General features: G+C 33.7%; 1 protein-coding gene and 1 non-coding gene across 5 annotated transcripts; one reads left to right on the top strand and one right to left on the bottom strand.

The window, feature by feature from the left end:
• Positions 1–7,241: 7,241 nt before the first annotated feature.
• LOC148760999 (small nucleolar RNA snoR8a) lies at positions 7,242–7,334 on the bottom strand. The gene has a single exon (XR_016028724.1). It is a non-coding gene; the product is annotated as a small nucleolar RNA snoR8a (small nucleolar RNA).
• Positions 7,335–18,798: 11,464 nt separating this feature from the next.
• LOC18590045 (transcription factor GAMYB-like) lies at positions 18,799–23,080 on the top strand. 4 transcript variants are annotated; one of them, XR_001929521.2, is made up of 5 exons: positions 18,799–19,277; positions 19,815–20,154; positions 21,331–22,300; positions 22,385–22,670; positions 22,776–23,080. XR_001929521.2 is itself a non-coding variant. In XM_088809655.1 (5 exons), exons 3-5 carry the CDS (start codon positions 19,828–19,830, stop codon positions 22,549–22,551), a joined length of 1,464 nt encoding a protein of 487 aa, XP_088665781.1. In that variant the 5' UTR covers positions 18,799–19,138; positions 19,180–19,277; positions 19,815–19,827; the 3' UTR covers positions 22,552–22,734. The 4 variants fall into 4 exon arrangements, 2 of the variants coding, with proteins under 2 accessions (XP_088665781.1, XP_088665782.1); XR_016028322.1 differs by having other exon boundaries at positions 22,773–23,080; XM_088809655.1 differs by lacking the exon at positions 22,776–23,080 and having other exon boundaries at positions 18,799–19,138; positions 19,180–19,277; positions 22,385–22,734.
• Positions 23,081–23,087: the final 7 nt, after the last annotated feature.

Genomic DNA, 23,087 nt, shown 5'->3' with positions numbered 1-23,087 from the left:
ACAGTCTATACTGAACCTGAAATGGGTGGAAATGAAGGTGGTGAGATTATAAAATCCCAATGAGTAAACAAACCTCATCATAAACATCTAGAGTTGAGTACATGGAGACAATAAAGTAAATCATCATAAACTGGGTTATAGCATTAGAACACATTTTGTTCAAAACACGTAAAGAGGCTTATGAATCTCATAAAAATCTAGGCTTGTGCCATAAATCCATTCTCGGGGACACCTTGGCCGAGGCATCCTACCGAGACCGCCAAGGCTATTAAAATTCACATTTCACATAAATCGTGTTTTTGTTTTGAAAACATAGCCGTTCCTTGGCGTTGGCTGAGTTCCCCCTCACGTGGTGGTTTAGCGTGAAGTGAACCCTAAACTTTACCCCAGGAGATACCCTACGCGCCTCTCCGTTCGAGGTAAGAATATAATGGGGTTTACCGTGCCCCTCTAAAAGGCTGGTCCACAGAAACCCCCTACTGCAGTGATTAATTAATATATAATCCACCATATAATAAAACTCAATAACATGATATGGCAATTTTGTAATTCGTAGTTTTTCAAGGTAACCAAACAATTCGCATTTCAATACAATTGCCAACTAGCCAATCATGCTCGATTTATCATAAGCCAGTTACTTTAAACAATCAAATTGCCACAATTAACAGTCTCCGTGTACTCTATTTTTCAAAATCACTATTAATTTCAAAACAATTTATAATTTAATTTCATTGAAACTCATTTATTCATAAAACATGAAAATTTATCTTTTTAAATTCCTTTTTCCATAGAATTCATGAAAGCATCTAAAAACCACTCTAGATAATTAAAATGACAATAAGTTTACTCACTATGTCTAGAATGCAGACTTTCGAAGCACTCTGTCTACTGGTCCTCGGATGCAATTTCCTTGCCTTTATCGGAGGACTCACCACCTTGACACAATACAAAATCGAGAGTTTCACCAAGTTGGTACTAAATCAAAATTAAACTAATTTAGATTACCAATGCATGATATGGAATGCAAAAATGCACTAGTAACTATCTAAACCCGGTATTGGCCTAATTCATCTTATCACCCGATTAAATTCCTAACGGGTCCGTTTAAACTCCAATTTAATTCTTTTCAGTTTCTATACCTCAATTGCACCCAAATTAACTTAATGTCCCTCAGTGTGGTGCAAATTATCAGTCCCAACAGCAAATTACGAAAATACCCCTAGTGGGTAAAAATTCGTATTTTTGCTCCGAAAATTCCCATTATTTTTCTAGGCTCATAATTCATCATTCCTTAACCAATTCTCCTAGAATAAAATCAAACTCATCCTCACTCACTACATGGTAAATTCAGCCATTAATGGTTGGGGGAGAAAATAAATTCTTTTCTTGTTGTTTTGTTTCTAAATATGCTAAACTAACTAAAAACACTAACATAAATTAAAATCAAATAAATCCAACAACTTTCTCTCTCCTAACCCATTTTTTCAGAATTGAATTCATCATGAAAACATGTAATTTAATCATGGAAAATAAAGAGAAATGCTTGGGAATAAGAAAACTCAAGCTTAATAGAAAAAAACTCACATTTTTCACTTAATTTCCTTGAAAATTCACACTTTTTCTTTGATTTTCTCTCTCTAGGGTTTTGTTTTTGTTTTCTCTCTCTTCTTGCTGGTTTGGCCGGCCATGGGGTGGAAGATGGGCTGATTTTGTGCCTTTTAAAAAGGAAAAATAATAAATTAATAAAGGCATGACACATGGCATCATGTCATTGGCCCGTTTTTAAAATTTTAAAAATTTAAACATTTTATCTCCACCACATGTTTAGTCAAGGGTCAAAGATGAAGACAAAGGAAGACCATGTGCTGGAAAAAATATCCTGGTGGTGGAAAATTACAATTTTGCCCCTGAGGTGGCAAAATTACCATTTTACCCCTATACTCCAAATTATACCGAAATTAAAATTTTTCACTTCTAAACCTCAAATCATACTCCAATAAGTCAAATTATACTCCAATAAGTCAAATGGGATCAAAAAAATCTTTTCTAAAATTCTCATTTTGTCCCTAGGTGGCAAATGACCATTTTGCCCCTAGTTAGTGAAAATTCCGATTTGACTCCAAATTGATCCTCAAACTCCAAATTACCATTTTAAGTCATCCATGAACTGTGAAACTCTTAATCTCACCTTAAAATTCCTATTTGATCTAGTTCGAGGATTAAATAAACTTTGTTGTACCTCTAGGTACAATACCGACTTTTGTAAATTTTTCGGGACTCTCCTAGCATGCAATCATGCTATCATCACATGTATGTCATGAATAGTATTTTATAAGGTCGGGCTTTACATTAAGTGCCTCAATGATTATAGATCTAAAGCCAAGGTTTTTCTCAATAATTTTTCCTTGGAAAATGAGTTGAAAGACATTGTAGCGAAGATAGCTTCACTGAAAAAACATGAAGCTAAAGTACAAGAACAATTAGATGTATTTGCCAATAATAACTCTTCTCTATGGAGTATGTAATTGGCTAATCTTTTGCTTTTCCTTTACTTTGTTTGAAAGCTCATTTGTGCTAGTACTTCCCTATTGATATATCATATTTCTTTTTCTTTTGCAATAATAATAAATACGCTTGTTGCGTACTTATTCACATTTCATATTATTATAAGTGGCCAAAGGGTAATTCTCAACTTTTCATCAAGGAGATTAACTCTAACTTGACGTGAAGGAGATTAATTCATCCCTTTAAATAAACAACCGTAAGAGTTGCGGCCAATTTATGAGTAATAAGCTAAGGCCAAAGATGAGCGATGAAGCTTGTGGCCAATAACATAATATCATTACAGTCAAATTATGAGCAATAAAGCTAGCGGCTGAAACGTTAATGATAAATTATGGTAAAAGAATGAGCAGTATAGCTTGCAACCAATAATATAATATAATTGCAACCAAGATATAAATAATTAAGCTAGTGGCTAAAATATAAATAATAAAACACAACAAATATAAAAGCGATGAAGTTACGGTTGGAATGTTTTTCATTCAAAGAAGCAAATCATTTATTTTGCATACAACAAAGAGTGGAGTTCGAATCTCATACAATGTACTTCTTTATATATTGAAAATTGATTGGAGCAGTGATGGCGTTGTTTTGCCAAACAACTTATAGTAATTATAATCAAAATTAAAGTTTATATAAGTTGTTTTGCTAAACAACTTTTCTATAAAAACAAGCTTATAAAAAGTAAATTTACCAAACAGTTTTAGCTTAATTTAAAAGTTATTATTTTTCATAAGAGCTTTGTAATAGCTTTTAAGTTAAAAAAAAAAAAAAAGCCAGGCCAAACACACTTTAAGAACAAGAAATGAAGATGCAAGCAAACATAATTAATGTGCCCAAATACATTTCTAAAGATTTTTTGAGAATATAAATATAAATATGTTAGAACTAAATTTACATATGAGATCTACTGTCATGATCAAAACTAATATAAAATTTACATATACCTAAGATGAATAGGGCGCCCTTGGAAAAGCGAACGTAATAGGACGCCCAGTTCCATTTGCTGGAGAAGTAGTTTCTAAACATGGGCATTTGTTGGGAAGCAAATGAAACAGACAACTTGACAATGTGTGAATACCTTTCTTTACCAGTTTAGCTTTTCGTCTAGTGGTGAGTTAATGGTTCATTTGATGATTATTCCATTTCCCACAACTAATTACGCTTTAGTAAATTACTTTTTTTTTCAAAAGTATTGTATTACTGTACTCATCACACTCATCTCCATTGCATTTTCAAATATCCTAAAAGAATCTCGCAATAATGGCACTCTTTTTGCAGGCAGTATCGCTATTTTGGGTTTTTAGTTGGCGTTCAGACATTAGTAATATTATAATTTAGGCATAAGCACATTTTTGAGAAAAAAAAAACATGAGAGGGAAAAGAGCGCTAGTGAAAGAGAAGTTAGGGCAGATAAATCAAGGGGTGATCGTAGGGAATTAGGTAACTATGAGGATGAGAGGAGCTTCAGGGAGGACTTCGAAGTGGTAAAGGGGAAAAGGTTCAAAGAATTTGACCGACGGAGAAGTAGTGTGTTCACTGCATTTGTGGGTAACATAGGATGGGAGATAAGGTGGAAAGATCTAAAAGAGTTCTTTGATCAATTTGGGGTGGTTATGGATCCCTATCTTTTGAAATTGACAAAAAGTATGGTTTCAAGGTTTGCTTTTGTTAGGTAGCTTTCGAAATCTGAGTTTCTATGATTGTATTTTATTTAATTTCATTTTTTTAATTTTAGTTAATTTAGGATTTATTTTCTTTATTCTATTTAGATTGAATTTCTTTTCTTATTTTTATTAGGATTTTAATACTTTTAAGGACTATTATTTGATTAGGCTAATCATGTTGTATTTTATTTAAATCTTTTGTTAACTATTTTAATTGTATTAGATAATTAGAAGTAGAGTTTTATAAAGACATAAGCCTATAATACTATAAATAGGACCATAAGGCTTAGTTATTATCCACATTCAAAAGACTATTATTTGATTAGGCTAGTTATGTTGTATTTTATTTAAATCTCTTGTTAATTATTTTAATTGTAGTAAACAACTAGAAGTAGAGTTTTATTAAGACATGGGCCTATAATACTATAAATAGGACCCTTAGGCTTAGTTATTATTCACATTCAAGTTGAGAATTAATAAAAAGTATTTTCTTAAGTAGGAGTGCTTATTTCTCAATATTCTTCTCAAAAGAATAAGTGGTTTTTAATATCTTTGACCTAGTCAACCAAAATGAGATTTTGACTATTTTTCACCTTAGTAAGGTTTGGCAATTTTTCACCTTAGTGGGGTTTTCAATGATGTCGGGCGTTGTAAAGACATTTGGGCATTGTCACTAAGGTGAAAAATAGCCAAAATCTCACTTTGGTTGATTAGGCCAAATATACTAAAAACCTCTTACTTTCAGGTAAAAAATAACCCAAATCTCACTTTGGCTGGTTAAGCCAAAGATACTAAAAACATTTTACTCTTTTGAAAAGAATCTAGAGAAATAAGTACTCCTGCTTAAGAAATACTCTTTATTAATTCTCAACTTGAATGTGAATAATAACTAAGCTTAAGGGTTCTATTTATAGTATTATAGGCTCATGTCCTAATTAAACATTACTTTTAGTTGTCTAATACAATTAAAATAGTTAATAAGAGATTTAAATAAAATACAACATGACTAACTTAATCAAATAATAGTCCTTAAAAGTATTAAAATCCTAATAAAAATAAGAAAAGAAATTCAATCTAAATAGAATAAAGAAAATAAACTCTAAATCAACTAAAATTAGAAAAGAGTAAATTAAATAAAATACAATCCTATACATTCTTCTGTCATATACAAAGCAGTGGAGCTAAGCCACAACATTCCATTAGTTGGATAGCACCTACGTATAAAGGATACATATAAAGGAAGTGGATAGAGTGGGTTCTAAAGTGAAGAAGGAAGGTCACATTTGGAACGAAGATCGAAGCCTAAAAGGTACAAAGGCAATTATGAGGTCCTTCAAAGATGTGGTTGCTGGTGAGGCAAACAATGACCAAGGAAAGGAAAGAAAATGGAGGGACTAGTCATCATGGCAATCAAAAGGGGATTAAACTTGATGGGATAAAAGTGTCTATTAATGAAGAGGAAGGTGGAATGGTTACAAATGAGCGCAATGGGTCAACTTAGGAAACCTAACTACTGTAAGGATATCCATTACTTTTTTTCCTCGGAGGGCATAAGAACAAAAGTGAGATTGGCTTGTTGTTTTAATGTAATCGTCATTTTCGAAGCTACTTAGGCGATGGAGGTTAAGTTGAGCCAATACAAGGACACCTTTGAGTTATGGTTTGAAAGCATTAAGCCTTACAATTTGGAGAATGATGACCATAAGTATAAAGTCTGGGTAAGAGTTGAAGAATTACCAGCCCATCTCTGAAACATGAAGATCTTTAGGGCGATGGGTGATACATGGGGACGATACATTAAAACTGATACGTAAACGGAAGAGAAAAGACAATTAGATGGGGCGATGATTCAAGTGGAAGTTTCAAATCGAAAAAAAGTTTCGACAAGCCCATAGATGAGGGCAATGATGATTAGAATAGAGTAGGTTGATTAGAACTGGCGAGCATCGCTAAAAGAGAAAGGAATAGGCACCTCAAGTGTACCAGAGTCAATAAAAGGCAAATGGGAAAGCTTGGCCAGAAAGGACAGGTGGAAGAGTAGTAGTTTCACATGGGGATAGCCATATAGGAACATTCCTAAGAAGGGGAGACAAAAGTTCAAATCTTGAAGGGAATTGCTTTGTTTAAAGGAAAGGTTACAACAACGAAGTTGTCAGGATTGAAAGTGAAAGTAAAGAAAGAGAGGGAAATTTCAAAATAAGGAATGGAAAGAGCCTGAAAAAGGGAACCAATAGGGGTAGCAATGAGTCCAATGGTTGAAGACAAAAGAAAAAGGCCTATAGGAGATAGGGAGGCCAAAGTGATGGATGGGATCAAAAGGGCTAAGGAGTGCAAATTGAAGGAAAAACTGGTTAGTAATTTGGAAATAATGGATCAAAGGACAATGTTAGCTATAGTGGGTTGGAAATGGTAATAAAATCATGGATCATGGAAACAAGAATGAGTTCTGTTAGAGGGTCGAATGGGGTATTATAGAGGATACAAGAGGGCTTTAGTGACTGTAGTAAATTAAGGTTAAAAGGTCTCTATAACTTCAATGCAGGGAGTAATGAAGGGAGCTTGATGGAAGACTTAAGAGATAGCAATTGGGGCTCTTAACGGAAATGAGAGGAAGCATTTAGATCTCTTTTGTGATGTGATTGAAAAAGAAGGCACAGTATAAAAGATAAAGTGGTGGTGAAGAAAATGAGGGCTCTTGAACAAAGACTAAAAAGACCCAAGCTTATCTATATCTAATGATACAATTCTCTTGGAATCATTCAACTTTTACTCAATTTACTCAAAGTTTCTTATTAACGATTTTATTTCAAAAAAAATTTGTTAAATTTAAATTTAAATTTTTAATTTAGATCTACAAAAAGTTTGTAAATACAAAATAAAATGATATAAATATTTACAATTATATTTAACTCTATCAGCCATAAAAGCAATTTTTAATCTAGAAAATTTCAGCCTAAAAAATATAACTTGAAATATTAAATAAAATAAAATAAATTAAATTAAAGGGCTAAAGTAGCTCAGATTCAATGGGTGTAATAAAAGGTTTGTCATGTCTAAATTAAGCAAGTCAAAATGAGAAATTATTTTTATAATCATCGTTAACTCCATACCTCCCTTTTTCATTTTTTTTAAAAGAAAAAACCAAAAAAAGAAAAACCAAGAACAATGAGGCTCAAACACGCACAAACACTGTTATTAGAGAGTTGTTTGGTCCTTAAATTAAAGGAATTTCAGAAAAAATCCAAAACAAAATCTTGAAACATAAATCTGTCATCATTGCTCTAATTTTGTAACAATTAATCGATGAATTAAACTTCTAATGTGAAAAACAAAGAACGAATAAGAACACTAAAGGGTGACCAAGGAGAAGAGTAACTATTGCTTTTTATAACTATGAAAACAAAATCCTAATCCTAAGTGTTTTTTAGAATTTGTGTAAATGAGGATGCTGTCATTTTATAAGTATATATCCAAAATAAAATATTAGAATTTTTTGTTTGTTAAAAAGGAATTCAAACTTAATTTTTGCAAAATAGATAAATTTATGTAACTATTATGGAATCAAATGATCAATTAAGAATATATATATATATATATATATATTTCTTAACACCATAAATCTTTGGCTAAATGCTCAAATTGAGGCTAAATGTTTGGACACTTTTTCAATTAAGGGCCAAGCGTTTCAGTTGTAATAATTAAGAGCTCAATTGACAAATGGATGAAGCGTATATCACATGCGACAAAAAATCTTTTCGAAAATATAATTGTTACACATCATGTTAAAAATTTAGTTGTTACACGCCATGTTGAAAAATGTAATTGTTACACATCATGTTGAAAATCTAGTTGTTACATGTCATGTTGAAAAATGTAGTTGTTATACACCATATTGAAGATATAGTTGTTACACGCCATATTGAAAAATGTAGGTGTTACACGCAATGTTGAAAATTTAATTGTTATATGCTATGTTGAAAAATGTAGTTATTACATGTTACGATGAAAAGTTGTTCTATGTCACACCATAATTTAAACCATTTTGACTTTACAAAAAAGATTTTCTGACAAAACTACCCTTTCAAATCTTACCCTATCAAGCCAGCATCCACATCATACACGTATCCTACACGAGCCAAACACCTCTCAACTTAGCCTTTAATTGTAAAAAGCCAAAAACGTTTGGCCCTTGATTATTACAATTGAAATGGTTGGTCTTAAATTGACAAAACCTAAAAGTTTTAGCCCCAAATTGAATATTTAGTTTAAATCTTTTATACTTAAACATTTGGCTTATCAATAAGTATATGTATCATCTACTTAAAGATTTATTATTTTTAAATATTTTTGTCAATTTAGTTCCTCAACACTTCAATTTTGTTCAATTTAGTCCCGATAACGTCGTATAGATTTTTTTTTTGAAATTTTTTTTCTTGATCTGCTACGTGGAACTGACACATCAGCATGTCAGTGTCACATCAACATTGCCATGTCATCATATTAGTATCACGTGGCACTGCTATGTCATCATGTTAGTGTCACGTGATAATGCCACGTCAACGCTAACGTCATCCCCTTTGACGGCAAAATTGGATACTTTTAGAGAAAGAGACTAAATTGAAGCAATTCTCAAAATCAATGAGGCTAAATTGTTTCAATTTTAAATATAAAGACTAAATTGAATAAAATGCATGAGTACAGAAACTTTAGTAAGTATTTTAACTAGTAATAATTCTTGAACACAACTTAATAATCTTTTTTAAAATTTTTGAGAGCATTTTCCTTTTTGAATAGGTAGGACTATGACTTTCTTTTATATTTCATATTAATGTTTAGCAAATTAAAAAGGAGCACAGTCCAATTAAATGATGATGAAGAAATGTGCAGGACCAATCGAGTTTGTCTAATTAAATAACTTAAGGACTTGTTTGGGTCTAATTATATATAACTTCTTTGAAAAATGAAACATATATTTCTTACGCAATCAATAGCCTTAACAATAGTGCTTTAAAAAAAACCAAGAAAATAGAGACTTTATAGTTTTCAAAAAAAGGGAGAAAAAAGGAAGAAGAAGAAAACAAAGTTTTGAGCTACAATAAAACCTCTATAAATTAATATCCTTAGATAAAAAAAATTATTAATTAATCGAGATATTATTTAATTAATAAATTAATAATTTATCAATTTATACATTAATTAATAAAAAATTAATTTATCAAAGATATTTTTTATTATTTTTTTCAAAACATTGAACTTAATACATGTATTGTATATTGTAATGATATGAATATTACCAAATTACGAATTATCATTATTTGTGATGAGTAAATTATTGAGAACGTCATGGGAAATGACAAAAAAGATAAAGTTGAAGACGATAGTTCTGTACTAGAACCTATCTCGTGCAAATATGTACTTAAAGCAATAATTACATTGTATAGTTTTCTCTTGTAATACAAGACTACACCATAACTTCTTAATGCATTAAGAAAAATTATAAATAAGGTTCAAGGAGACATCAATTTTAAAAAGAGACAAATAACATTAGAGTCATATTTTATAAAAGCTTTCTAATTGAGTCATGTATATATATGATTTTGATCTATAAAGAGATTATTAATTTATATATCATGTGGAACTTATGTGTTTTTTTAAAATGTATTATCTTATAAATTTAGTGAATTATTAATTTACCACATTGATCTCAAATCGAGACCGACTAAAATTATTATTTAATCGATGTTAATAATTTATCAAATATTAATTTATAGAAATTTTATTGTATATAAGAAACTCTTCACTAAGTACATGTAGACATTATTCAAAACCATATCACATGCAAATTCTAAACTACATGACTTAATCTTGCTAATTAGCTTGTAGGAATGCAAGAAATTATAAAACATGGTCAAGGTCAAAGCAAGATGATTATGAGTTTTGATTATGTTCAAATTAATCTATTTTGAATTAAGTTTTCTAATACCTAGACTAGAAAATCAAGAATTTAGTATTAGTAGCAATTAAAAACTTTGAAAGGCTATTGATGGCAAAAATGCAAAAGAATAACAAAGGCATAATGCTTTATAAAGGTTTTTTAAGTTTTTAAAAAAATTTAAATAATTTTTATTTTTTATTACGTTCAATTAAGTTCTTATATTTTTATTTTGAATCAAATAGGTATTTATGATTAATGATTAATTAATTGTCACTAGTTAAAATATCACTTGTCAATTTTTATGTCACGTGATATTAATGATGCTTACATAAAAGGTAAAATAACACGTGATCATATCATCATGTCATATTAACTTGTTATATTATCATCCACTATGATATAATAACATGTCATATCAATATTATGTAATATAAAAAGATAAAATAATTTTTTAAAAAAATATGATAAGTGACTTTTTAATTAACTACAATTAGTGAACTGTTGTTTATAAAAATCTATTTAGTCTAAAATAAAACTATAAAAATTTAATTAAATAATAAAACAATAATAACTTATTTGAAGTTAAAATTTTTATGTGTGGAAAGAAAAAAAAAGTAGAAAACGCTCTCAACTCTCACGCTTTCCCCTCCCTTCCCCAACCCCAAAAAATGACGGCTGGCCGACCACCGGACTTTCCCTTCACCATCCCGTCGGTTGCCATCTCCCTCCCAAGGCAATCAAGACCTACCCATAACCCTGCTGTAGAAGAAAACCCACAGCCGCCACTCTCCCATGGCTTGCCGCAAGCCATACAGAACGTAAACCAACCCCCAGTTTCTCCTTGTACCAAAAAAAAGTCTTTTTTATTTGTAGCGACAGGTGAAAAACCATCTATTATTCCCCCAACATGTGAGCCACGTTGGTATAAAGATAAGCTGGTAGTCTCCTCTTTTGATGATGAGATCACAGCCTTAGCCGCGCTATTCAAACACTTCATGGTGGGAAAGTTTAGCCGAATGCCTAAACTATAGGATATTCGGGATGCCTTTAAAGGCATTGGTCTTGTCGGCGCATATGAAATTCGTTGGCTTGATTACAAGCATATTTGATCAATTTAACCAATAAGCATGAATTGAACAGGATCTAGATGAAACAGGTGTGGTTTATAGCAAACCAAAATATGAGAGTATTTAAATGGTCTTCAAATTTCCAACCGGAGAAGGAATCTTCGCTAGTTCCTGTATGGATTTCGTTCCCTAATTTAAGGGCTCATTTTTATGAAAAATAGACGTTGTTGATGATCGCAAAGACTGTAGGAAGGCCTTTGTTCGTGGATGAAGCCACCGCAAATGGAATAAGGCTAAGTGTGGCTTGAGTCTGTATCGAGTTTGATTGCCATAAGCCACCAATGGACTAGAGCTAGATTGTGACGAAAGATAGACAAACAGGAGCCATTTTTTGTGGGATTACGCAGAAAGTGGAGTTTTCGAAGCTACTAGATTATTGCACCCACTGTTGTCACATCGAGCATGCGATTTCAAACTGTTTAGTGATCGAGAATCGGTTTGAAAAACAAGGAAAGTCTTTAGGGAATAAGCCTCTGAAACAGAATGAAGCAGAGATGCGGAGTGAGAATGGAGCAGATCTGAAGCAAAAAGGAGAAAAATGAAAAGATCTGATGCCGGTGGATTGACAAAAATAGAGTATGAAATGGCAGCTGGTTGGAAAGCTTAGAAAAAGCGGAGGGAAGGATGATAAGGGCCGAGAAATTATTTCAGATGATCCTCAGAGTAATCCAGAGATGTTGTCGAACAGATTTGGAGCAATAGAGTTCAGTGAGGATGAAGAACCAATGCAACATGTAGAACAGGGGTGAACAGAGCACGTAAACAATACTTTGTTAGCTGAAAATATGAATGCTGAAATACCGCTTGAGTGACCACATAGGTAAGAAGCGACTAGTGGTGGGGTGGCAACTCAGAGTATAAAAAATAGGGAGCAAGGGACGGTGGGTGCAGATCAATACCAGCTTTCAATGCTGGGCCAGGTGATGGATAGCTCAAATGTAGAAGTGGAAACATCGGCTAGTATCCAGAATAATGGTGAGCATGACTATATACAATGGGTAGTTGAGAATGATGAAAATGTTACGGTGAGGAAAAAATTTTGAAGAAAAAAGGAAAAATGGTGGTAAGGTCACCAAAATCGATACTAAAAGGTGGTGGTTGTGCTCGATCTAACAAACATGAAATGGTGGAGGCTTCAGCGATCCAAGGTGACAGACTTGTAGAAGGTAGTGGGGAGAATATGCCTGTGGAGGGCCAAACTGATGGTCAACTAAGTCGAAAGACACAGAAACAAACACTGCCTCAACGGTAGGAGGGAGAATGCCATGTCGATTTGGACGGCATGCAGGCAAGAAATAATAACTCGACAGTTTCACTCAAATGAGTCCCTACTATGAGGTTGGAAGAAATGGGATTTTGTGAATTCGATAAAGAGAATAGTGAAGTGCCTTCCCATGCAGACCATGTAGATTTGGAAGTGCACACGAGAATCTTGAGTAGACAAAAATCTAACAGTGCTCTTTCTGGAAATCATAGTATCATGTCAACCTCCAACGAATATACTGTCATGAAGAGAAAGATAGAATAGATGAATTGGATTCTATCTCAGCGTACTCTTCAGCTTATACTTTTCCATGATTAATATGTTGATACGGAATGTAAGAGGCTTCTCAGGTAAGGTTACTCAAGGAAGAATCAAACAATTGAAGTTGTTTTATAGACTCAAAATTCTAGTTATATTGGAGCCTATGGTTGAGGCTCAGAAAGCAAAATTTTTTCGTAGGAAACTGGGCTTTGAGAAGGTTATTACAAATTGTTCTCAGAAAATATGGGTGATTTGTTCATATGGCTTATCGTGTGAAGTTTTATTAATCATGTTCAGTGTTTACATGTTCGTTTGTCATTCCCATGGTTGGTAATTCCTATTTTTGCTTCCTTTATCTATGCCAAATACACCAAGTCTAAGAGAATACCACTTTGGGATTGTTTGGAAAGTCTTTCAGCAGACATTCATGCACCATGGTTCATGGGTGGGGACTTTAATGTCATACTGAAGAGGGAAAAAAGACTTTATAGAGCAACGCCTCATGGTGGATCAATGGAAGATTTTACAGCAACTTTGCTCTACTGTGGCTTTGAAAGCAATCTGTATACATGGATAAATTCTTGGATGTTTCAGAGACTAGATCGGGTAATATATAACCATCAATGGGCTTCTTGCTTTCCCATTACTAAAATACAGCATTTGAACAGAGATGGTAGTGATCACTGTCCTTTATTGGTCTCATGTTCAGCAACTGTTGAGAAGGTCCCTTCTTCATTTCATTTTCTGCATGCATGGGTCAAGCACCACGATTTTAAAAAATTTGTGGAAACAAATAGGAGGCTCCCTATCTAGGGCACTAGTTTGAAAGCTTTCTAGGGTAAACAACAGAGATTGAAAAGGAATCTTAAATGGTGGAATAAAGCAGTATTTGGGCATATTTTCCACAATTTGAAGGAGGCAGAAAAAAGGGCAGAAGCGAGTGAGATATTATTTCAACAAGAGTAGTCATTTGCAAACAGAGTTGCTCTTAATAAATCAAATGCTTAACTCAACCATTATCTAAGTATAGAAGAGGCTTTTTGGTAGCAAAAATATGGGGTCAAATGGGTTGTGGAAAGTGAAAGGAATACCAAATTTTTTCACATGAGAATGCAACAAAAAAGAATCGAAAACCATATTTTTAAGATACAAAACCTGGACGGAAGTTAGGTTGAAGAACCAAGTTTGATTCAAGAATCGACAATAGAATTCTTTTCTTCCCTAATGAAGTCAGAGCAATGTGATATGACCAAGTTCAATAATTCTTTAATTCCTCATATTGTTTCCACTTCTGATAATGCTGGATTATGTGCACTACCTTCCATGCAGGAGCTCAAACAAGTTGTCTTTGGTATTGATAAGAATAGCGTTGGTGGACCAGATGGCTTTTCCTCATATTTTTATTCTTGCAGTAGTTCTGGATTTCTTCAAAGGAGCAAAGCTGCCACGCGGGATTACCTCCACTACTCTTGTCCTTTTGCCTAAGAAGAGTAACAGCTTGTCATGGGGTGAATTCAGGCCTATCAGTTTTTGGAATGTACTAAATAAAATCATTACAAAGCTTTTAGCCAACCGGTTGGCCAAACTATTACCCTCCATCATTACAGAAAACCAGAATGGGTTTGTGGGAGGAAGATTGATTAATGATAATATACTGTTAGCATAGGAATTAATTGGGAAAATTGATAAAAAGTCTAGAGGGGGCAACGCAGTGCTAAAGCTAGATATGATGAAGGCATATGATCGGCTTGAGTGGAACTTTCTCTGCATAGTACTTCAGTAATTTGGCTTCAGCTCACAATGGATTGATATGATCCAATGGTGCATTACAAATTATTGGTTTTTTGTTCTAATCAATGGCAAGACAGCAAGTTATTTCAAATCTAATAGAAGGCTTCGACAGGGTGATTCCATCTCCCCTCAACTATTTATTTTGGATGCTGAATACTTATCAAGAGGATTAAATGACTATTTGGTCGGTATCGTTCTATTGATTAGGCTTCTGGATGTTAGCTACTAGTGAACCACCTAACTTTTGCTGCTGACGTTATCATTTTTACTAACGGTGCTAAATCTTCTCTGCAAAAAATTCTAACATTTTTGTAGGAATATGAGGTAGTCTCCGGGCAACGAATCAACCCACAAAAGAGTTGCTTTATTACCCATAAAAATATTGCAAACTCGAGAAGACAATAATTTCCCAACTTACAGGCTTCACCCATAAGTGCTTACCTATCATTTATCTGGGAGCTCCTCTCTATAAAGGACCTAAAAAGGTAATATTGTTTGATGATCTGGTCACGAAATAAGGGAGAGAGTCACAGGATGGGAGAATAAATTCTCATGGAGGATGAATAACTCTATTTACTTCAAGTTCTAAAACCTCCATTAAGTGTCATTTAAAATATTGAGAGATTATTTAATAGTTTCTTGTGGGAACTCTACAGAAGCATGGAAAATCCATTGGGTTTCATGGCATAAAATTACATTTCCAGCTTCTGAAGGCGGGTTAGACATCCAAAGTCTAAGTGACGTATTTGAGGCCTTTAGCATGAAGCTGTGGTGGTGATTCCAGACTTGTTCTAGCCTATGGACTTGATTTATGCATGCCAAATACTGCACGGGTAGAATTTCGCGATACATTCAGCCAAAACTTCATGACTCCCAGACTTGGAAACGGATGGTAGCTTGTTGCCCACACACTGAGCAATACATAGGATGGAAGATTGGACGAGGGAAGTTATTCTTTTGGCATGACTGTTGGCTAGGGGATGATCCCTTAGTATGTACTTTTCCTGCCTTTACTTTTCCATGACACAAGTCTACTATTTCTTTAATAATGGAGAATGGGATATGGAGAAGTTGAATATGATATTGCTAGGAGAAATTGTATCTAAAATTTTGAAAATTCCAATTGATACAATTATTAAGGATACCGCATATTGGGTACCAACTTCGGACGAAAAATTTTCTACAAAGACAGCTTGGGACTTAATTCATCAACGACAATTGGTAAATCTAATTTTCAGGTTTATTTGGCATAAAAATATTCCCCTTACCACTTCCTTTTTCTTATGGAGGTTATTAAATTCGTGGATTCCTTTGGAGATGATATTGAAAATGAAGGGATTCACCTTGGCCTCTAAATGCTAATGCTGCAACTCAAAGGAATCACTCATGCATGCCATGTGGGATAATCCAGTTGCTAAACAGGTTTGGAATTAATTTGTAAAATTATTTCAAATCTATATTGTTAACCCACAGAATGTTTCTCAAATTATATAGACATGGGCATACTCCGGTGACTATATTAAGTTGGGCCATATCCATACTTTAATACTCGTATTCATATTTTGGTTTCTTTAGTTGGAGAGGAATGACACAAAACATAGAAACCTAGGTATGTACTTTAATAGAGTGGTGTGGCGAATTATGAAACTCATTCACCAGCTGTTTCATGGGAAGCAATTTCAATAATGGCAATGGAGGGGAGATCTACAAATTGCTTCCTTATGGGGATTGTCTTTCCAAAAGGCCCGATTATCACCACCACAAATATTATATTGGCAAAAACATGTATTAGGTGAGTTTAAGCTGAATGTTGATGGTAACTCAAAATGTAACTTTTAGAATGCAGCAAGTGGAGGGATTCTGCAAGATCACACAGGTTCATTAGTGTTTGGATTTTATGAGAATTTTGGAGTAAAAAATTCCATTCAAGCAGAATTATTAGCATTATACAGAAGACTGGTTTTGTGTCGTGACTATGGCATTTCGCGTTTATGGATTGAAATGGATGCCTTGGTGGTGATACAAATGCTTATAGGGAGATATCGAGGATCACATGATAGCAATGACTTATTGGCTAATATTCAAAAACTGCATAATTATATATCTTACCGGTTGTCTCATATTTTTTGAGAAGGTAATCAAGCAGCGGATTTATTAGCTAACTTTGGTCATGAATATCAGAGTCTTCAAGTTTTTACAGTGTCGTTTGGAAAATTACGAGCTATATTGAGATTAGACAAAACCGATTTAGGATATGTTCGATTTAAATAATTGTAAAAGAATAGTACTCGTCGTTTTTATTATTGTTATGTTCTTTTGTAGTGTTCTTTTTTCCAAAATTCTCATAAATCTTTGTACATAGGTAAACCATTTATCCTCTGCTCCAAAAATTATGGCAAGGGTAGTAATTCTTATTATAGGACTTAAATCTCTACTTGATCATGTAATTCTGAAGGTCAAGTTTCGGTCCCCCTCCTTATTGTACTTCATTTTTTTATTATTAATAAAATAAACATAGGGTAACTGGGCTCTACAGAAACTTTCAACATAAAAAAAAAAACTTATTTGAAGTTTCTTAAAAAAGTTCATGAAGACAAAGAAAAAGGAATCTCATACTACTTGAAGATGGAAAGACATTTTCATGGATATATTTTAGATCAACTATGAGAATGTGATATCTCCCAATTAAATTTGTGAGACTGGGACTCACATTTTTAATATCAAACGCACCCTTTGTTTTATTCAATCTTGATGATGGGATTGATATTAGCATTCCTATATATTCATTTAATAGATTTCTTTAATTTCATTCTATGTGCTTCAAATCTTTGCAAGTTTCCGATTTTCTAATCCAGAAATTCTGGAGTAGTGAAGAAATCATGCAACATCGTGATAGATTGGTTTGTCGGATCGGAATCAGAATGCTCTGTGCTTTCGGGTGTTGCGAAATTGCATGGAAGAGTGGAGGTTCGCAGATTGAATTTAATCAGCAAATTAGAAAATGGAACTATCCATTCCCCATGAAAATCTCATGGCTGCCAAAGGGATTGAGACGGAGTACCAGTTTCGCGGAGGTTTCTTAAGTATCTGTGGTGGGGATTGGAAGACTCTTCAGTTTATTTTCATTTTTGCTTGCTCCGTCCTGGATTGGCGACGCCATAGATGAAACCTCATCTTGACAAGTACCTGCTAATGTTAGCCATTGTACACATTTGTATCTTGTTTGTATGCGTTTTGCTTACCTACAAGTATGATTGGAATGTAACCCACGTGGCCATGGAAGAGCTTGCTGGCTCCACGGAATTAATAATTGCATCCTACTCGGCGCCCTTAGCACTGGGAACTCATTGTAAATCCAGGTCTCCTAGCAAATCATGGAGCAATCCACAGTCCGCCCAACCCGCAAAAACTTAATCTCTACATTTAGCACTATTCTCACAAACACCATTTCTATTAGCTACATCAATATTCAATCTGCTGTTTTTTTGAGTGTGTAAAAACTTAATTCTTTTGTATTTTTTATATAATCTTATTAATAAAATTACATGTACAACTAAAACCGATAATTACAATCAAACAACTTTTAATATAATTATATATATCTGAAAAAATAAACCAATTAATACACAGTTAGACAAAATTCAACATAAAATATTGAAACATCCTACCTTCATATATGAAAAAACTTAACTATGGGTTTAAAATTTTCAACGTCCCTCTTTACTATGGAAACAAAACTTTATTGAAATCAGTATTTAATTAATATTAAAAATTTGTTGATATCAAAAGAATAATTAATCGTTTTTGAATAATTTGAAGATACAAATTAAATAGTGATTGGTGCATTTAACTACAAAACGAGCGCCATATTAATCAAAATATAAAAAACATACATACATAACACTCAAGCATTTGACTGATTAGTTGGTACATTATCTTTCTGTCTAAAGAGTAAGGTTTGAATTCTTTCTTTTTCAATTAAAAAAAATTAAAAAAATATATACATACATATACTAACATATATATCTTATATGATTTCAAACAAAAAAGTCTGCTAATTATATGTTTGTGGATGTTTGTAGTAAAAAAGGAAGAATAAAGAGAAGGTGTTTTTCTAAATATAGAAAAATTAAGGGTAAAAATAAAATAAGAGGATAGAGGTACTCATTCGTACTTGGGATATTTTTTCGACTGAAACTAGAAAGTAAAAAAAAAAAAAAAAGAAAAAAAATTCAAAAAGCAGAGAGGTGAGCAGAGAAATGGAGCAGAGCTGGTCCTTTTCTCCTCTTCTCTCTCCTATTTTCCCTCTCCTCTTGCCATCTCTACTTTCCTTTCTACTTTAGGTTTCTCACTTTTTTTTAAAATAAAAATAAAATAAAATAATATAAAAATCCGAAGCTTCTTCACTCTTAAATCCAATTGAATCAGCTCTCACTCTCCTTTAAATTCCAAAGAAAATGTGGCTTTCTGGAGTTGATTTATTCATAATTTCCCATTCCCATATCTAATTTCTGTTTCTCTTTTCTTCTCTGTTACTCTTTTCTTTTACAAATACTCTTTTTGTGACTTTCTTTATTCTTCTTTCTTTTGCTTTTGGTTCTGGACATCGGTGATAAGCATTTAGGGTTTGGATGAGCTTTGCGAATTCCACTACTATTCAACTCATTCAGGTAAGAACAGTTTTAATATATATAAATTCTTTTCGACTAATTTCCTTTTTTCTTAAATTCTTTTCCCATCTTTCCGGTAGCTATATTTTGATTAATGTGGTGCTCATTTTGTAGTTTTTTTTTTCCTTTGTTTTGCTAAAATAAGTCGTAGGAAATGGAAATAATAAGCTGAGTTTATACATAGAAATGATTCCCTAATTTCTTTTATTTCAAAGAAAACCATTAAGAGTGGACAACGGAAAATGTAATTTTTGGAATACATTGTCAGTTAAGTTGTTATGATCAAATTTTTGAAGAATTAAAATCCTTCCAGTATGCTCGGCTTACCGTAAAAAAAATAAAATAAACATGATCGAGATCATGCTACATTAATAGAGTAGGTTTTAGTGCTGCTAAAGGTCACAATATAAATGGTCAGAACGAATAGAAAGGATCTTGTTTTTCTGTTAAAATGGATAAATTTGAGTATTGCCCTAGGTATCATGTTGGTAGTGCTAAAGAAATCTTTGCATTTTGGTTCTTGTAATATCAAAATAGAGGCAACAGAATAATGCGGAAAGGTCACTCTGACTTATCATCAGTTGAAGAAGGTAGTAGGAGAGGCAGCATGAGAGAAAGCTGTCATTTAAAGAAAGGACCTTGGACTTCAGCAGAAGATGCGATTCTAGTGGACTATGTAAAGAAACATGGTGAGGGCAATTGGAATGCTGTCCAGAAAAACTCGGGACTTTCCCGATGTGGGAAAAGCTGTCGCTTGCGTTGGGCAAACCACCTAAGACCGGATTTGAAGAAGGGCGTGTTCACTCCAGAGGAAGAGCGCCGTATAATTGAGCTACATGCTAAGTTGGGAAACAAATGGGCACGAATGGCTGCAGAGGTTTGTAATGCTTTTGACAATTTCAATTTGACAGTATACTGCTTTCAATTTTCAAAGTAGGTTGTGGCATACAGCATTTGCACTATATCATCAAAAAATATATGCAATCTCTAACATGAATTTTATATTTGGAATTGATCTTTCTCCCCTTTCATGAAATGTTCTTTCGCCCCAAAGTGGACAATACCTCATAGCCGGGCACAGTCCAACAATCCTTGCATCAACAGTTCTAATTGATGCTTGGGAATGGTCAGTTTTTGAGATGTGTGAATCATTTGCTACCTTATTACTGTGTTTCTTCATGTTCATTAATCTATTCTGTTCTTTTCAAAAAAATTAATCTATTTTGTTAGTAGGGTGCTCAAAATTTATGTCTTATGTCTCAGGTCACGATTGTTATTATTTCATCCAAGGAGTGATCTAAATAACATCATAACCATTTAGCATTCTTGCATGAGGTGTCTATATATGGGACTTATTGATGCATGGTTTACCACCCACACAATAGGGTTTTGTAGATCCACAATAAACTTGCTCACTAACTACTTCCTGTATGTTCTGATAAATACTGGTTAGCTGAATGAGTATCCAGTTCCTTTGGCTCAGCCCGCTCCAAGGGTTGCATTCTCTGATGGTCATGCTACTGTACCTTTGTTGCACAAGAAATTTTATTCGTTCTTGTTAAGAAAAGAAAACGGAAAATTAATATCATAATTATTGAAAAAATGTAAAGAAGCACCAATATATGTACCAGTTAAAAAAAAAAGCACCCAGTATATATGTTTTTAAATTATGATACTATATATTAGTGAGTAAAAATAGTGAATATTATATATATATATATATATCACTAAGATTTTGTTTTTGCAAAATATTTAGAAAGAATCCTTGCATGGAATAGATGCTTAGCTATACATATCTGCTTATTTACGTGTATCTGCCCAATATTTTATTTTTAGTTTTAGTTAATATGCTTTTCTTGTCCTCCTGAAGCGAGCTCTTTGCCTATGCATTTTCTGTGTATTGGCATAAATGCTCAGCCATTTAGCCTCAAATGCTAGTCTTTCTCTAATAGTAATTTTTCTTGAAACAAATCATCCTTTTCACATGCTATATTCTTTTTCTTATTATTTGATTCACTTTTAGAATAATTTAAATCCCTTTCTTTTTCTCTAGTTGCCTGGACGTACCGATAATGAGATAAAGAACTACTGGAATACAAGAATTAAGAGACTGCAACGTGCTGGCTTGCCAATTTACCCTCCTGACGTGTGCTTGCAAGTGAATAGAAGTCAAGAAGAGAGTCATAATGCAGCTTCACTGCCAAATGGGGACTCATATGCTTCCAATCTCTTGCAGTCAGATGCATTTGAGATTCCACGTGTGGAATTTGAGAATTTAGAACTCAACCAAGGATGTTTGTCTTATTCACCAATGCTTCACGACATTCCTGCAAACACTATGCTTAAACGAGTTGGTTCATCCTACGGTTATGGCCTTATGTTCCCAATAGCACATCCTACTAAGCGTCTTCGGGAAAGTGTAAGCAATTATTTCTCAATGCCCAATCAATTGACAGAAAATGCTTACAAGAAAAGATTTGATGGGCCCCTCATGATTTCTCCATATGATTCCAATCTCAGTACCAATGACCAGGCATCATTTGGTATTCCTCCCGGCAGTGATGCCCCTTTAAATAGCAATTTCTCTCCTTCTGAGCCCATGTCTGGGCCTATCAAGTTGGAGCTCCCTTCATACCAATATTCAGATACTCAAGAAGATAGCTGGGTCAACCCTGCCTACCCACTACCTTTAGTTGAGTCTGTTGATAATCTGATCCAGTCCCCCTCGATAGAGCAGGCTAAGTCAGATTATTTTACACCACAAAATAGTGGTCTCTTGGAAGCAGTACTTCACGAGTCACAGAAACTTAAAAGCTCAAAGGATGATTCATGTCAGCAGTCGTCTTCTACTTCTGTGCTTGATGATGTTGCCAATTTCTCCCTAAACCATTGTGAGATAGAATTTGAAGCACATTGCGACCCAAATTCTCCTTTAGCTCATTCTGCTGCATCAGTTTTTAGTGAGTTCACTCCTGTTAGTGGAAGTTCATCAGATGAACCACAATTTATTGAGAGCATTCTGGGTGAGGATATTTTGCACCCAATGAATTGTGGCATGAACTAATATTTATATTTATATTGATAAAATTTTTTCATGCTTCATGCAGGATGCAATGCCAAGAACAAAACTCCGAGTCAGATGGCTGTTGCCAGGCTAGATGATTTTATCGGACCAGGTCAGTTTGGTCATAACAATGGGCGTGTGAGGGATAAACCCAGTGTGACAGATGCTATAGCGGCACTTCTTGGTGAAGATCCTTATTGTGGCTACTAGCAAACTCTTATTGTTTATGAGATGCTTGTATGTTCATCAACCTTCTGAAAATCATTGAAACCGATTGGAACTTGAATTGCCAGTATAATCTTTCATCTTGTGGGCAGTGGAAGTTTTCTGTAAGTTTTTGTAATTTTCTGAACTATTTGGAGGATAAGTTTTATGGAACAACAATTTTCGGAAGTCATTTAACTTTTGCTTTCTTGTGCTGACACTTGAAGCAGATGAGAGCGCTAGCACTCAGAAGTCAGAACTATTGGCTGATGTTCAATGAACGACTAATTCCGATTTGCTTATTTCATTTAACACGACAACCGTTTGCCAGAGATCATGCCATGTTGGTAGGGAATTAAATAGCAAACATTCTGCATTCATGTGGATGATAAAACGTCATATGTACTATATAAGTGGCAGTGTGGCACCTTAATGACTAGTAAATCACTCAAATGAACATGAGTAATTTGATCTGCCTCAATTTTCTGCACACAACTGTCAAATGCATGGCTGATTTAGTTAAGTATCATAGAAATATATAT

This window comes from Theobroma cacao, chromosome 9 (assembly GCF_053813885.1).
Source record: "Theobroma cacao isolate CCN51 chromosome 9, ASM5381388v1, whole genome shotgun sequence".
Taxonomy (NCBI): domain Eukaryota; kingdom Viridiplantae; phylum Streptophyta; class Magnoliopsida; order Malvales; family Malvaceae; genus Theobroma; species Theobroma cacao.
This window is presented reverse-complemented; position numbering and strand designations above follow the sequence as displayed.